At 35.7% G+C, this 16,149-nt stretch overlaps 1 protein-coding gene across 1 annotated transcript in view; it reads left to right on the forward strand.

The window, feature by feature from the left end:
* Window positions 1-16,149, forward strand: part of BIRC6 (baculoviral IAP repeat containing 6) — a 190,951-nt gene that overhangs the window by 119,204 nt on the left and 55,598 nt on the right. Inside the window, exons 50-57 of the mRNA XM_090281119.1 lie at window positions 651-851; window positions 4,492-4,771; window positions 5,615-5,871; window positions 6,118-6,226; window positions 7,355-7,576; window positions 9,050-9,830; window positions 11,436-11,579; window positions 12,016-12,145. Coding sequence (XP_090137245.1) covers window positions 651-851; window positions 4,492-4,771; window positions 5,615-5,871; window positions 6,118-6,226; window positions 7,355-7,576; window positions 9,050-9,830; window positions 11,436-11,579; window positions 12,016-12,145 — 2,124 coding nt within the window. The remainder of the gene's footprint in view (window positions 1-650; window positions 852-4,491; window positions 4,772-5,614; window positions 5,872-6,117; window positions 6,227-7,354; window positions 7,577-9,049; window positions 9,831-11,435; window positions 11,580-12,015; window positions 12,146-16,149) is intronic.

The following is a 16,149-nucleotide window of genomic DNA, read 5'->3' on the forward strand; positions in this document are numbered from 1 at the left end:
CTCTTAATTGAAGACACTTGATTGTAAAGGTAGTGGTTTTTAAAAACATTCTACTGATTAGAAGGAAGTTTTTATAGTTCTTTAGCAATAATATTTGTTATTATTTTAAGGTTAAATAAATGTACAATGTAGAAAACTAAATAGTAGGTATGTCAGTTCTCACTGTAAATGTTAGTTTTAAAGAACTTTTGTTTCTTCTTACTTTGAGTGCTATTTTCTTTTTAGGAAGCTTCAGATTTAGCTAGTTACTCCTTTTTCCAGTTTACAAAGTTCCTTTTATATTTTTCTTACAAATCATGAGCATTACCAACTTAAAAGTGATTATTTTCAAGTTTAAGGCTGTATTGGACATTTTTTTTTACTCAGTTACTTGAGGATTATTGTGCTAGATATGTTGTTACTACTTTAGTTTTCATTGACATGTGAGTATAAATAAACTAGGCAGCAATTAAAAATGAACTTGGCATTTGCCAGTTGATGGGAAGCTGTGATGTAAGTATTGTGGCAAATCATGCTAAGTGTAGTAAGTGCATTCATTGTTTCAAATGTTTACATTTTTACTTTTTCTAGTGTAATTATTATGATTTGAATAGTACTTGATGCTTTTTTGGATTTCCTTTGTAAGTTTTTATTTAAAATGTCTTTTCTAGGTACAATCACATCTAGTAGTCCTACTGCCCAGCCAGCCGAGGTGCTTTTGCAGGCCACACCACCCCATAGAAGAGCTCGCTCTGCTGCGTGGTCCTATATCTTTCTGCCAGAGGAGGCTTGGTGTGACCTTACCATTCACCTTCCTGCGGCAGTGCTTCTCAAAGAGATACATATCCAACCTCATCTTGCATCTCTTGCAAGTCAGTAATATTTTTTTGTAAAGAAGCATCACGAATATAAACTATTATATAGGAACTGTTAAAAATGATAAAAAAAATATTTCGCAGGTGGTGAAACACGTAGATATGATTTCCAGATTTCTTAATTTTGAAGTTTTTAGTATAATGTTCAACATTACCACCAAATCATTTTCATAAAGTGAACTGACACATTTATTCTCTTCAAAAAGAATGTTAGATGAAATCCAAATATATTCTAATTAATACCATTTTTCCTTTCCTCATCCCCCAAATTTATTAAGGTGAGTGAGTTAGTTTACACACTTGTAGATGTAGATAGCAATCTTAGTTTTTCTAGTGTGTCCCTCAGTACTAGCCCTATAATATGAAGTTAGCGTAGATTTATGTGTACCCATTTCCCATTTTAAAATAATTAAATCTGTAAATAATTTTTAAATTTAATATTTTGAGGATATAATTTGAGTGTAATATTTTAAACATTTGGTGTAAATTTTTAAATGAATAGTTTGAGTATTATTCATTTGATGCTTTTTCACTGAATATTTTGTTATAACTACAAGGTAAATAATTCAAATGGATTTTTAGAAAACAAGTTATACGCTAAGGAGCAGGAATTTTTTAAGTCGTCGTCGGCAGCCGTCCGTCTCGAGAGACGATGGTGTAGCTTCTTAAGAGTCTATCTGCACCGCCGAGAATGGCTGTGCAGTCCGACTCGGGAGTGACATAGTATCTGTCTCCTCCCGTGTTGAATCGACATCTTGTGATGATGCTGAAGCTACAGAGCCTGGGCAGGGTAATATGGAGGGTCTGCTGTTGCCCATGCAGCAGACCCCCCCTCTCTTCGCAGCTGAAGGGTCCAAGGGAAAGACGGAGTCAATACAGCTTGGCTTCAGGTGCGCTTCAGGTGCGCCGCAGGAGTTGCCGGTGTTGACTACAACGTCAAACCGCCTTAGGGACTCCAGCTCCGGATTTTCTGTCGGGGTTTACTCCCTTAGCCTTTCCCCTGAAGAGGTATGCCGCAAGGCAGCGGAGGTTTTTTGGAGTCAGAGTTTTCCTTCTCTGCTGTGCCCTGACTGGAAGATCGAACCAGCGACACTTAGCTCGCAGGCCGACGCTCAATCCACTGAGCTAAACCAGCCAGGGCAAATTTTTAAGTATTCATAAGGAAATGTGGAATACTAATTTTTATATGTGATGGTCCCCAATTTTTTCAGTATAATATATAGAATTAATTGAAATTATCACATTTATGTTCATTGATTGATGTCACTTAATAATTGCATGAATAACTACAGGGGTTTTTGTAGATCCCTGGCATATTTGGGAAAATAAGTTTTCCATTTATTTGGAAGATTAGACTATTATTATACCCTAATATAGTTGTGGAATCCACACTTTTTAGATATAATGAATAAAATGGCAGAAGGAAAACATACTAATTCATAGGGTTTTAGCAGGTCAGAAAATAATTATGTTTTATGGTAAAATAGAAGTCAATATAAGGCTTATAGTTCTACCTTTTCCAGGACTTTCAAAATGTTAGAGGCCAGGACGACAAATTTCGTCCAGTTTAGGAGCTGCGAACATGAGCAGATCTAGTATCTTTATTTATTTGGTATTTATAATACTGAATAATCACTTGGAGATATACATCTTCCCATGTGTAACACAGTCAGTGGCCCATCACCGGGACACAGGACTTCAGCAGCACAGCGAGGCGTTTATTCACGAGTCTGCAGAATCGGGTACACAGCCAGCCAGGGGCATGCGCGTGCGAAGTAAACAGAGTAAACTGGTTTTATGCTAACTTGAGTAGCTCTTCCCCGCCCCCCCCCCTCCGTTTCTCCATGACTCGTTAATCCGGGTTCACACTCTAATGCAATTAAGTACTTAACTAAGAGTGTGATTAACTAACGGTAATCTAGTTATAAGCCCTGGCTGGTTTGGCTCAGTGGATTGAGCGTCGGCCTGCGAGCTAAGTGTCGCTGGTTCCATCTTCCAGTCAGGGCACATCAGAGAAGGAAAACTCTGACTCCAAAAAACCTCCGCTGCCTTGCGGCATACCTCTTCAGGGGAAAGGCTAAGGGAGTAAACCCCGACAGAAAATCCGGAGCCAGAGTCCCTAAGGCGGTTTGACGTTGTAGTCAACACCGGCAACTCCTGTGGCGCACCTGAAGCCAAGCTGTATTGACTCCGTCTTTCCCTTGGACCCTTCAGCTGCGAAGAGAGGGGGGGTCTGCTGCATGGGCAACAGCAGACCCTCCATATCACCCTGCCCAGGCTCTGTAGCTTCAGCTTCACTGGAGAGGACACTCCAGCGCCATCGCAAGATGTCGATTCAACACGGGAGGAGACAGATACCGTGTCACTCCCGAGTCGGACTGCACAGCCATTCTCGGCGGTGCAGATAGACTCTTAAGAAGCTACACCATCGTCTCTTGAGACAGACGGCTGCCGACGATAAGGCTTATGGGTTGATCTAAGATGAGGCAGAAATTGCTTCTATTTGGAAGGAGAAAGAGCAGTTCATGTAAAATGGTAGCTTTGAAGTATAGCTTGAATTTGTACATGGGAATTAAGGCAGGAATGATATTACAAAGGCGAGCTCTGTTCATTATATAAAATCAGTAAGTTAAGTGTTCCCTATTATACATGCTTAATAAAACATTTTTATTTTAGTATTGAATTGGAGCATAAATTGAAGATTTATTGTGTTCCAGGAGAAATAACATGGGATTTAGAAGCAAACATGGACTAGAATATAAAATGTGACATTTGTTCATGTGGGAGTGGGTTACTTAATCTCTTTGTCTCTGTCAACTTGAGTAAAATGTGGATAATACTTATCTCAAAAGGTTATGAAGATTAGTTTTAATAATTGAGTGACTTGTTTAGTTTTCAGTGTAAATCTGATGTGTAAAAATGGCTTACACTAAGTTACTTTCTAATTTTACAGTTGAAATGAAAATCAGAGTTCAAAGTTTGTTGCAGTCAATAGACAAATTTATTTTATGGCCTTCCATGTTAGAAAAAGTATTTTTCCCCATAACAGTTGCCAGTTGTTACTTTATTGGGTCTCCTTAAATTTTAGAAGGAAGTGATTTAAAAAAACTTCTGGATGTTTGGCTAAATTTTGAAAATAAGAGTTGAAAGAAATTTCTAAACTCAGCTGTGTTTAAAATCATTGCAGTGTGGTAGTAGTGAAATGAATTGGTAGAAAAGTAGTGCTTAAAAATTACATTCTTCCCAACAGTGAACATATTAATCAGATGTCCCATATTGTTGGTGGTGATTTTAAGTAAAATCGATGTAATAGAGTAATTACCTATTTGACTTATTTTTTTTCTTGCAGAGTCAAGTACATGTGGATTGCATATCTTTAGTTACTTTTTTAAAGTGAATGTTAGAATTTTTAAAATATAACTTATATTGTGGAAATCATATTGTATGTTGGAAAATGGTTCCAAAATCAGTTATGGTGAGAGTCAGTGATAAAGTATGATTTGGTATATAAATGTCCTTTTGACCCAAGGTCATAATGAATATAACGACAAGATGCTCTTTCACTGAGATTCCCACTAATGTATGAAGGCTAATTTATGTTTACTTTAGTAATGGTTTGATCTTTCTCTTCTTACAGCCTGTCCATCCTCAGTGTCTGTTGAAGTAAGTGCAGATGGGATAAATATGCTACCTTTGTCTACTCCTGTTGTCACAAGTGGTCTCACCTACATTAAAATTCAGCTTGTAAAAGCTGAGGTAGCCTCTGCTGTCTGCCTTAGACTCCATCGTCCACGAGATGCCAGCACATTAGGCCTTTCACAAATTAAATTACTGGGCCTCACTGCTTTTGGCACCACTTCTTCAGCAACAGTTAATAATCCTTTTCTTCCATCTGAAGATCAAGTATCTAAAACAAGGTATGTTCATTTCTTGTTCTTAAACAAAGCTTTTCTGTGAAATTATTCTGTGGTTTATATTTTAGAGTTTAGGAAGTTCTTTGTTCCATAGATGTAATAGCGTGATTTTATTAAGTATAATAGAAATAATTCTCTAAAAGCAGAACCCTGAGTCTGGTTAAAATTGAGGTTTATTTATGTTTAATCCTTGAGATGATCTATAGTGTGGTATATGTGGATGTGGGTTCCATTTCTTCGATTGGAGTATAATAAAAGAATATCCAAATGTCTGTCACCAGGAGTATACCTGAACCATACAAATTGACCAGATAGACCAGGGAGCTCGTCTTATAGGGTAATTTATGAGTGCTACTCAGCAGAAGGGTTATATTTGAACCGTGCAAACTAACCATACACACAGGACCTGAATATATTCTTTAATTTACATTTTTCTAGTAGATTTTGTTTGCTGAAAGTTTTTTAGAAAATTTTACTGAAAGCTTTGCCTGATAAAAAAATATTTAGAATTTTTTTTATTCCCAAGTAGCCAAGACTTTACATTTTTGCAAGTCTGTGACCCTATACAGTTTGTATTTATACATATAAATATGTGTGTATATAAGACCACTTCCTGACTAACTAAAAAAACCCAAGCAGATAGTTCTGAAATACTATTAGCATGTATTATTATGTATTATAGGGAAACTTATGTTTATTTAATTCTTTATTGATAATTGCAGTATTCTAGATTGGCGCTATTTATGAAACACAACATGCATGCTGATCTTTAAGTCTTGTTTTACCCTTGAAAAATTTGAGCTACATAAATTTATCATATAAGCCACTTTGTTTTGTGTTTTTCAGTATTGGATGGTTACGGTTATTACATCATTGCCTTACTCACATAAGTGATCTGGAAGGGATGATGGCAAGTGCAGCTGCACCTACTGCTAATCTGCTACAGACTTGCGCTGCCTTATTGATGTCCCCATACTGTGGAATGCATTCACCCAACATTGAGGTCGTGCTTGTAAAGATAGGCCTGCAGTCCACTAGAATTGGCCTGAAGCTTATAGACATTCTGCTGAGAAATTGTGCAGCATCAGGCAGTGATCCTACAGGTGACCATTAACTTTGATATTTTAATTTTTACATGTTTGCGGAGCACTGTCATTTGAACTATGTGATACGTGATTAATTCTGTTTCTGAAATTAACTTCCATTCATTATTTTTGGAGTTTGTTTTTTATTGTTGGAGTTTATAGAAGAGATTTTTAATGAATAATTTAAAATTAAATTGTGCTAATCTTTTCATCCCACTTATTTAACAAGCTTTTATTCATTTATTTTTGGTTATTTATTGCAAGATTTGAATAGCCCTTTACTTTTTGGAAGACTGAATGGGCTCTCTTCTGACTCTACCATAGATATTCTTTACCAGCTTGGAACAACTCAGGATGCTGGGACAAAAGACAGGTATATGATGATCTCATTTTTAAATTAAAGTCACACATACATACATACATACAGTCACTTGTAGTGAATGTATTTGTAATACCTTCTCCTTAGGTCATTTCATGGAAGTTAAGACTGTTTATTGTATATTTACCTAGATGCTTTATATGAAACAATTTCTAAATATTTTGTGAACATTAAACATAAATTTTTACATACACCTTCCTACCACTATTTTTTTTTTACCAGAAGCAGAGAATATGATGTTTTAAAATAGAAATTTTAGCCCTGGCCAGTGTGGTTCAGTTGGTTGGAATGTCATTCTGTAGACCAAAAAGTTGTGGGTTCGATTCCCGGTCAGGGCGAATGCCTGGATTGTGGGTTCAGTCCCCAATTGGGGCACGTATGAGAGGCAGCCAATCAGTGTTTCTCTCTTGCATTGATGTTTCCCTATCTATCTCTCCCCGCCTTCCCCTCTAGAATCAATGAGCATGTCCTCGGACGAGGATTAAAAAATAAAATAGAAATTAGAAAACAAATATAAATAGTGTTTTAAGATGAATATTACCTGTTTCTTAAACTTCAAAGCACTATTGCTTTAAAAATTGTTTTGCTCTCAGTTAGTGGTCCCCAGCTCCACGGGATTGAGGGAAGGGGTGACACTTGAAAAAGTACATTTGTTGGGGCAGTATTCTTTTGTCAGAGCAAAGTAGAGTGAATAGATGTGGGGCCAGAGGAATGAAACATGCTATGATGTATGTGATTCTGCACAATGAAGAATTAGCCCCAGATTTCTGCTCTAGATTGTGTCTTGTCATAAGATGAGAGAAAATTTAGAAGAGCAGGTGAGTTTGTTAAGCTATATATCCTATAATTCTAGATTTACATTTAGTCATTGTGTATCTGCTGAATTATAGTTGTTATCTCATACATTTTCATTGGTTAAGATTGGTAAGGTTTTTGAAAACTAGAACTGCTATATCCTTTTTGCTTCTATAACTCCTATTCTCCTATTTTAGATTAGCATTATTGAAAATAATTAGTATGTTACTCTCATAAATACATTTCTCATATGCAGTGGCAATGCTTATCCATATTAAATGTCAGTTGTGACATAATTGGTTATTCAAATTCATTTTTTCTTTTAAGAATTCAGGCCTTGTTAAAGTGGGTCAGTGATTCTGCAAGAGTGGCTGCTATGAAGAGAAGTGGCAGGATGAGCAACGTGTTCCCTAAGTCTTCGGCAATAGAGTATGGTCTTCTGATGCCATCTCCTTCTCACCTGCACTGTGTAGCCGCCATTCTGTGGCATAGTTATGAACTGCTGGTAGAGTATGACTTACCAGCCCTGCTGGACCGAGAGCTCTTTGAGTAAGTATGATTTGTGAAATCCTTTATCCACCCCCATCCTACCCCCAGTACTAGACAGCTTTGTTTTTCACTTGAAACAGTATTTCCTGTGTATTGGGATAAAAATAACTTTGAAAGCAGTAGTTAAATATATTTAGATACAATTTTGAAATGAGATGTTACAAAAAATTTATCTTCATGTTTTAAGGTATATTAGTATCATTACCTGTTTTTGCAACATAAAATGGGAATGTTTTAATGTATATGCTATAAACTGTAGTTCATAGTGTTTATCCTATTGGCAAATTTACCCATCAGATTCTTTCATCTTTAATGTGTAACTCTGGATGAAGAATATAGCTAGAAATTTTGAAAGACCTACTACTTCATTCGGGTTTTATGATTAGTTGTTTTTACTACTTTATTTAGACACCTGTCACAGTTGTTCTTTTGATAAGAAGTTTCCACTACTGACATTTCTTCATCGTATCAAGCTAAGGCTTTGTTGAAGTTATTGCCCGATAACTGATGAGTCTGTAACCGAATGTTGTACTTATTTCTGAAGAGTTCCGTGACTTATGAAGGGTTGGCCTTTTGTCCTCTATAGTTTGTTGTTGTCATGTTTGCTCCTACCAGTTAGTATAATTAGTAACGTATTAGCAAAACTCACAAATAGTTTTTGATTTGCAAACATGAATTTAAGCCAACAGGTCAAATTCAATTTAACAATTTCTTGTTGCTATTTTTTGTTTTTTAAGATTTTATTTATTTATTTTTAGAGAGAGGGGGAGGGAGAGAGAGAAACAGCAACATGTGAGAGATACATCAATCTGTTGCCTCTCACACACCTCCAACTGGAGACCTGGTCCGTAACTTAGGCGTGTGACCCGACCAGGAATCGAACCAGCAACCTTTTGGTTCACTGGCTGGCCTCAATCCACTGAGCTACACCAGCAGGGTTATTTTGTATTATTTCTTTATGTGAATTTTTACAGTCACACAGAGAAGGATGAAAACATTTTAATATAGATGGCTTGGTTTTCTGTACTCATTTTACACATCTAATCTAATTTCTAATTTACCTAAATACTTAAATGATGTATCACAAGTAGTATTCCTGAAATCTTGAAATGTAATCATATTTATGTCAAATAAATGCTATACAGTAGTCCCTCTCTGTATCGCAGTTCGCTTATCGCGGCCTCACTGTATCACGGGAATTTTTAAAATATTATATTTAATTATTTATTGCAGATTTTTCGCTATATCGCGGGATTTTGCGGTGCTGTATACGTATGTTGTTAAAGTTACGTAGGTTTAAGAGTGTAGAATAAATGTAAGGTTCCTACTTCGCGGGGGATTTTGGAACATAATACCCGCTATAAGTGAGGGAATACTGTTCTCTAATATAAATATTTAGAATAGTGTGGTCTTTCTAAAAAAAAAACCATACACACACACATACAGTTAATATGGTATCTTTTATTCCTCTAGGTTACTTTTTAATTGGTCCATGTCTCTTCCCTGCAATATGGTTTTGAAGAAAGCTGTCGACAGTCTACTTTGCTCAATGTGCCATGTACACCCAAGTTATTTTTCTTTGCTGATGGGCTGGATGGGAATTACGCCTCCACCAGTGCAGTGTCACCACAGACTATCTATGACAGATGATAGTAAAAAGCAAGATCTTAGTTCACCTTTAACCGATGACTCTAAAAATGCACAAGCACCTCTTGCACTAACGGAATCACATTTGGCAACCCTTGCATCCTCTTCTCAGTCTCCAGAAGCTATCAAACAATTATTGGACTCAGGTTTGCCTTCTCTTCTGGTGAGGAGTCTGGCTAGTTTCTGCTTTAGCCACATTTCTTACTCAGAAAGCATCGCTCAGTCAATAGATGCTTCCCAGGATAAACTCAGGCGGCATCATGTTCCACAACAATGTAATAAGATGCCTATCACAGCAGACCTGGTTGCTCCTATTCTTAGGTTTTTGACAGAAGTTGGCAATAGCCATATTATGAAAGACTGGCTCGGTGGCCCTGAGGTCAATCCACTATGGACAGCACTTCTGTTTTTATTGTGTCACTCCGGGTCCACATCTGGAGGACATAATTTAGGTGCACAGCAGACCAGTGCAAGATCAGCTTCTCTCTCTTCTGCTACTACATCAGGACTGACCACTCAACAGAGAACGGCAATTGAGAACGCTACTGTTGCATTCTTCCTGCAGTGCATTTCATGCCACCCTAATAATCAAAAGCTGATGGCACAGGTAAAAGTGGCAAACCTGGCTTGGGTTTTAATTGTCTCATTATTTTACTATGCTGTCAAATGATACTAGTGAAATTTGTTAAGAAAGGGGCATGTAGTAAGGCCAGGTGGTGGTCAAGTTTGGGGGTGGTTACATTTAAGGGTCTGAACTTAAACTGTAATTAAAATACAGCACTGATGTCTCCTCTGTCCTCCCCTCAACTATCATATAAATCAGTTATTCTTTTTGATGAGATAATGGATAAGATCATGGAACTTCTAGATGTAGACCATATATTAATCCTTTTTAAAAACTCCCCCAAATAAAAAGAATAGACCCCCCTCCCCCAATACAACACTTGAGCTGCTGAAACAGGGTTGATCCCTTGAAGGTGAGCATTGAGTGTCTCTTCTCCATTGAGGCATTGCATTTTATTGTAACTGGATTGCTACAAGTGTTGGTTTGCTTCTGATGAAGAAGACATTTAGAGAACATTTTACATAGGAGACTCCTGATGAATTACACTAAAAATGTGAAAGATGACTCTATTCTGTTAAGTATATAGGACGAAAAATCTTGAAAGCCAGAATTATTTCAAAAGTAATTCTAGTTGCTTTTTTGCTAGGTTCTGCTCCATTCTAGTGGTTTCTAGCTTCATCAGATTGTTTGACATAAAATGGGGTTAGTAATACCTGCCTCAAAGATTTTTTAAGAGGATTAAATATTATAATTATATCAGCTACCTAGCATAGAGTCTGTCTGAGACATGGTAGACATCAGCTTCTTTTTTTACCTTTTTACTTGATAGTGCTTATTCAGGTCAAATTTTAATAATATTTAGAAGGATGACTATCATAATTTTCAAAAATAACAAATGACTTTATTAGGAAGAGCAAGGTACTTTACTGTGTAAAGTAATTAATTATTGGGGAAACTGTGTCTACTTAATGTGTCTAATTAAAAGGAAATGCTTGTTAAAAGCAAGGCCATGAATATGCTATTTGTAAATCTGGTTTGTGCCCCTGGACAGTATGAAACTTTGTGTTTCTGGCCTACTTAACATCTTTCAGCTTCTTGGTAAGGCTTGGTTCGCTATATCTTAAATATGTCTTTCTTACACTGTATTTAACCACATTGATATTAACTAAAGCTAAAAGTAAGTTGATCATGCTGGCTATTTATTATGTGAAAACGCTACATTAATAATTTCTCTTTATCCACAGAAATATGTTATACTTTTTAACTTACCTATTTCTGTATTCATATGTTTTCAGATGAGATAACATTTTTAATTGCTTATTTGATGTATTCAAATATATATTTTAATTCACATCCTTTTTTAAAAAATTAATTTTACAGGGAGGGAAAGGAAGAGAGAAAAGAGAGGGAGAGAAACATCAATGTGTGGTTGCCTGTCATGCGCCCCCAACTGGGGACCTGGCCCACAACCCAAGCATGTGCCTTGACTTGGAATCGAGCCTGCAACTCTTTGATTCACAACCTGGTACTCAGTCCACTGAGCACACCAGCCAGGGCTAATTCGTGTTCTTAATTTTCCTTTTTTCATTTAAATTAAAGAGCTGCAAATTAATACCGCATTTAACTTTACAACTCTTGCCTTGCCAGGTTCTCTGTGAACTATTTCAGGCGTCTCCTCAAAGAGGGAACCTTCCTACATCGGGGAACATTTCAGGGTTTGTACGTAGATTATTTTTGCAGTTGATGCTGGAAGATGAGAAGGTGACGATGTTTCTTCAGTCTCCCTGTCCAGTGAGTATTTAATAGTTAAATTATAATGATTAGCTGTTTGTAAAGATATTTTATTATTTCATATTAGAGTTTGCAGTTAACGCTACATTCTGATTTCTAATAAGGGAAACTGAAACTAGAATAACTTTTATATTTCATGATAGGACTAAAAGTCTCTTTCAGATAACCCTCTCTGCCTAGAATAACCTGATTTATGTATTACCTTGAATAGTATAATTTGATTTGGGGGAAAGTAGCATATTAGGTACAAAAGTGCTAATGCAAAACTTGAGCAACAAATCACATGACAGATGTGCCTCATTTATAGAAATCCATAAAACAAGCCCTTTATATTTTTTATGCATTGTTGAACTTTTTATTCTTTAATGCTTTTGCAATATTTTTGCGGTAATATGTATTTCAAAAAAATTGTCTCTTGATCTTTTTGAATTTTCAGCTGTACAAAGGCCGAATCAATGCTACTAGCCATGTCATCCAGCATCCAATGTATGGAGCAGGCCACAAGTTCCGTACACTTCACTTGCCAGTGTCCACAACATTATCAGAAGTTCTTGACAGAGTGTCAGGCAAGTCAGATTTAAGTATTAATTTTTCATTAACCTTATGTTGAATGTATTTGGGATTTTATTACTTCTATCATTATTTATTTTACTGCATTCATTCACCCAGCAACCATTTAATGGCTAGAAAAGGTCAGGATATCTTCACGTTGTGAGACATGAGTAAGTGGCTGATGAAGAAAACAAGATATCCAGTACATTTCAGCAGCTTTATTTCTTTTGGTGTGATGTGTGTTATGTGTAGTAATGACAGAATCGGTAGTTGGATATGTAGACAAACTGGGAAGCTGCTGATAGAATTTTCTCATAGTAACCCATCTGGCTATTTTTTATTAGATGGATTCCAGAGTATTAACTTGGATAATAGTGATAAACATTAACTAAATCTAGGGAATAAATGAGTGTTCAGAAGATGAAAATAAGTAGGTATAATTGATTGATGACTTTATTGTTTATACTAGTCAGTTTAGAAAGCGGAGAGAACTTTGCCCTTGGTTTCTTACATGTATTTCAAAAGCTCTCACATGAAACCTTTAAACAATGTTTTATTAACTTACAAAAAACATAATTTTTGATGGCAGAATGCAGATCCACTGTGGATGGTTTGAGTTCATTGCCCCTCCGAAATCTTTATCGTAGTGCATGACTTCCTTGAGTATCTGCTATTTGTAAGCACAGTAGTTTGTACTAAGGATGTATTGGGTTGGCTCAAAAGTCTGTTTTATTCTGTAAAATAAAAGACACATTTTTCAGTTTCATCAATAACTTTATTGATCTGGATATTTTGAGTATGTCTGCTATCTCCCATGTGGTAGAAGGCTGATTGTTCTTTATTTGATTGCTGTCAACTTCAACTGGTGTACTCGCGCATTGAGCATCCATTGTTCAGCTAGAAATCTCCAGCATGAAACTTTTTGCAAACCACTTTTGACACGTTTGATCAGTCACAGGAAGTCCTCCATACACTGCACAAATCTTTTTTTGTGTTTCAGTTATGTGCCTTTCTTGAAATAATAAAACATAATATGCTGAAAATATCGCTTATTTTCTTCCATCTTCAGTGTTAAAATGGCTATACAAAAACTCAGCAATTTTGTTAAGGTTTGTTTTTTGTTTTGTTTTTTTAGTGCATGCTCTCATGACAGCTGTCACAATACAGTCTTATAAAATTGTTTCAAATGAAGTTAAAGACAATCAAGCACTGCTGTAGCCATCTTACGGAAAAAGCCAAACATACTTTTTGGCTAACCTGAAAATAGGAGGACACATATTCTGCCCTTTAAAGTATTTATGATCTTATGTATGTTGTCAGATTTCAAAACAAGTTGGAAATTTAACTGTTTATATCTTAATGTAAATATAAATTTGCTTCTATACATTGGAGGGAGTGCCTAAGTTTTAAGGAACACTGATCATTGAAGGAAGTTAACAGTATTTCAGAAAAAAGCTGTTGATGTCTATTTATTAGTTGTAAATACAAACCTAAGCTTAAAATAAAAGATTGGGTTTAAGAGATTGGGAGTTGTTACCATATATAAATGATAAGTTAAACCATGTGACGGCATGATCACTATGAGAAAATAAAGTTGAAAAGATTCTTTACAATTTTAGCGCATCTAATGCAAGTGTTGCATAAAATTGTAATTAATTACTCAGTAAAATGGTGGAATACTATATAAATGTATAAATATTTTTTCTTATTTAAAAATGTCCACTTGATCTGTTATAGCAACCTTTTCTGATAATTAAATTTTACAAACTTTTAAGCAATTTATTTATTTGAGAGGGAGAGAGACGTTGATTTGTTGTTCCACTTATTTATGCATTCATTGGTTGATTTTTTTTATGTGCCCTGTCCAGGGATTGAACCTGTAACTTTGTTGTATCGGCATGACTAACCAACTGAGCACCTGGCCAGGGCTAGATTTTACAGACTTTAACTGACAGAGCCCTGAAGTTGTCCCTTCTATGATGAAGCATTGGGGGTGGGGGTGGGGGAAATTAATTAAATGAAGGAGGGAACAAGTGGGGAAGAGTACTGAAATTTAGTTATTGTAATTTCATATGGTTAACTTGATAATGGTAAAGTGTAGATACTATATTGTGAAGTAATTGGCAATTTCACCTTTTAATCTGCTATAAAAGAACGTTTTCTAAAATGTCTCATTCTATTATTTAGGCTACTTTATAGATATGGTCCCTTTGTTCCCTAAAATGTTTAAAAAATAAACTGATTGCTTTGGAAACACTATGTCCTAGTACAAAGTCCAACAAAGTTATATTGAGAAAATGTTTAAAAAACTGCTGAATTTTACCTCTGTTTACATCTGTTTTGGTCCTGTGAAAGTGTGTTTATCATCTTTGATCTATAGCCAGTATATTTATGATATATTTACATATGTATATATATTTTATCAACATGTATGAAAACAAGTAATCCAAATTTTAATCAGTTATTTTATCTACTTAGAGCTTTTGAGAATAATGCTTTTAAATAATAAAGGTTATGTGTCAATATTTGTGCTATTATAAGTTTCTATCACTGGTTTTAAGCAATTTGAGTACTATATTATACCTTACAGTTTTCTTCATGTTGTTATATTATACTTTGTTGATTTTCTTGAATCTGTGGGTTAATAGATTTCATCAAATTTGGACATTTTTACCTTTGTTTCCTCGAATATTTTCTATGATTTCTCTCCCCTCCTTTGGTGATTCTATTTCCAATTTATTTGACCTCTTGAACATGTTCACAGCTCACTGAAGATTTGTTCCATTTTTCCCCGTTTTAAAATTTTGGATAATTTATATTGTGTACAATGATCTTCTCCCCCTGGCATGGCGTCTGCAAACTGCATCCAGCTGCCTTTTTCTCCCTGCTGAACCAGCTCTGTGTCTGCACCGTAGATGACACCTGGGTTGTCCCGAGCTGTGGGATGAGAAAGTCTCCAGGACATAAGCTGGAGCAGTCCTAGGGTTCATGTCATATGATTTCACTCACCTGGTATTACTGCACTGCCTTCCTGATTCCCAGGGTCTGAAACTATTATTTCATATATTTCCTTAATTTCTGGTTGTTTCAGGTGGGAGAATAAATCTGATCTTTATTTTGTCTTGGTCAGAATGGAAATGCAAATCAGAATAATTTTAAAGAGAAAATTGAGAAACCCTTTGTTAGTGATATCTTTTTATTGTGTGAATGGGATAACATTATATAAATTCTAATCACGTAATAATTGTTACATGTTTTCCTACCTGATTATGCTGTGTTAATTATGTTCTTAATTACTTAAATATTACATTTTGACTTGTGTAACTTTTTAAAATTTTTTATTCTATTACAGTTGTCCTCGCTTTTTCTCCCTTTGCCCATCTCCACCCAGCCCCACCCCCTTTCCCTCCATCATTGAATCCTCGTATTATTGTATGTGTCCATGGGCCACGCATAAATGTTTCAGGCTCATCCCTTTGCCGACTTTCATTTGTGCCCCTCCACTCCTCCTTGCCAGCTGCCAGACTGCTACATGGACCTCTGCTTCTGTTTCTATTTTGTTCGTTAGTTCATTTTGTTCTTTAGATTTATCATATAAGTGTTATCATGTGATATTTATCTTTCTCGCTGACTGGCTTATCTCACTTAGCATAATGTTTGTGTAACTATTTTTCCATTTTGGGCTACTTGGTTTTTGTATGAAAGTAAAGTGAATTGTTTCATTATGTATTTATTATTTATACTGTTTACAGAATTTTTTAATTTCACTAAAGCAGAACCTATCTAAAGACAATCTGCAGTTAGGAAGATTCTATAAAAATTGAGATTACAGTATTCCTTCACTTATCGCGGGTATTATATTTTAGACACCCTCGCGATAGGTGAAAATCCAGGAAGTATACATTTATTTTAGTATTTATATATATTTTAAGGCTTTATAAACCCTTCCCACACATTTATAAACCATTCCCAGTCCCTTATTAACCTTTCTCACTCCCTTATTAACCTTTTTCACACT

Source organism: Furipterus horrens, unplaced genomic scaffold, assembly GCF_987537825.1.
Source record: "Furipterus horrens unplaced genomic scaffold, mFurHor1.1.pri manual_scaffold_6, whole genome shotgun sequence".
NCBI lineage: Eukaryota > Metazoa > Chordata > Mammalia > Chiroptera > Furipteridae > Furipterus > Furipterus horrens.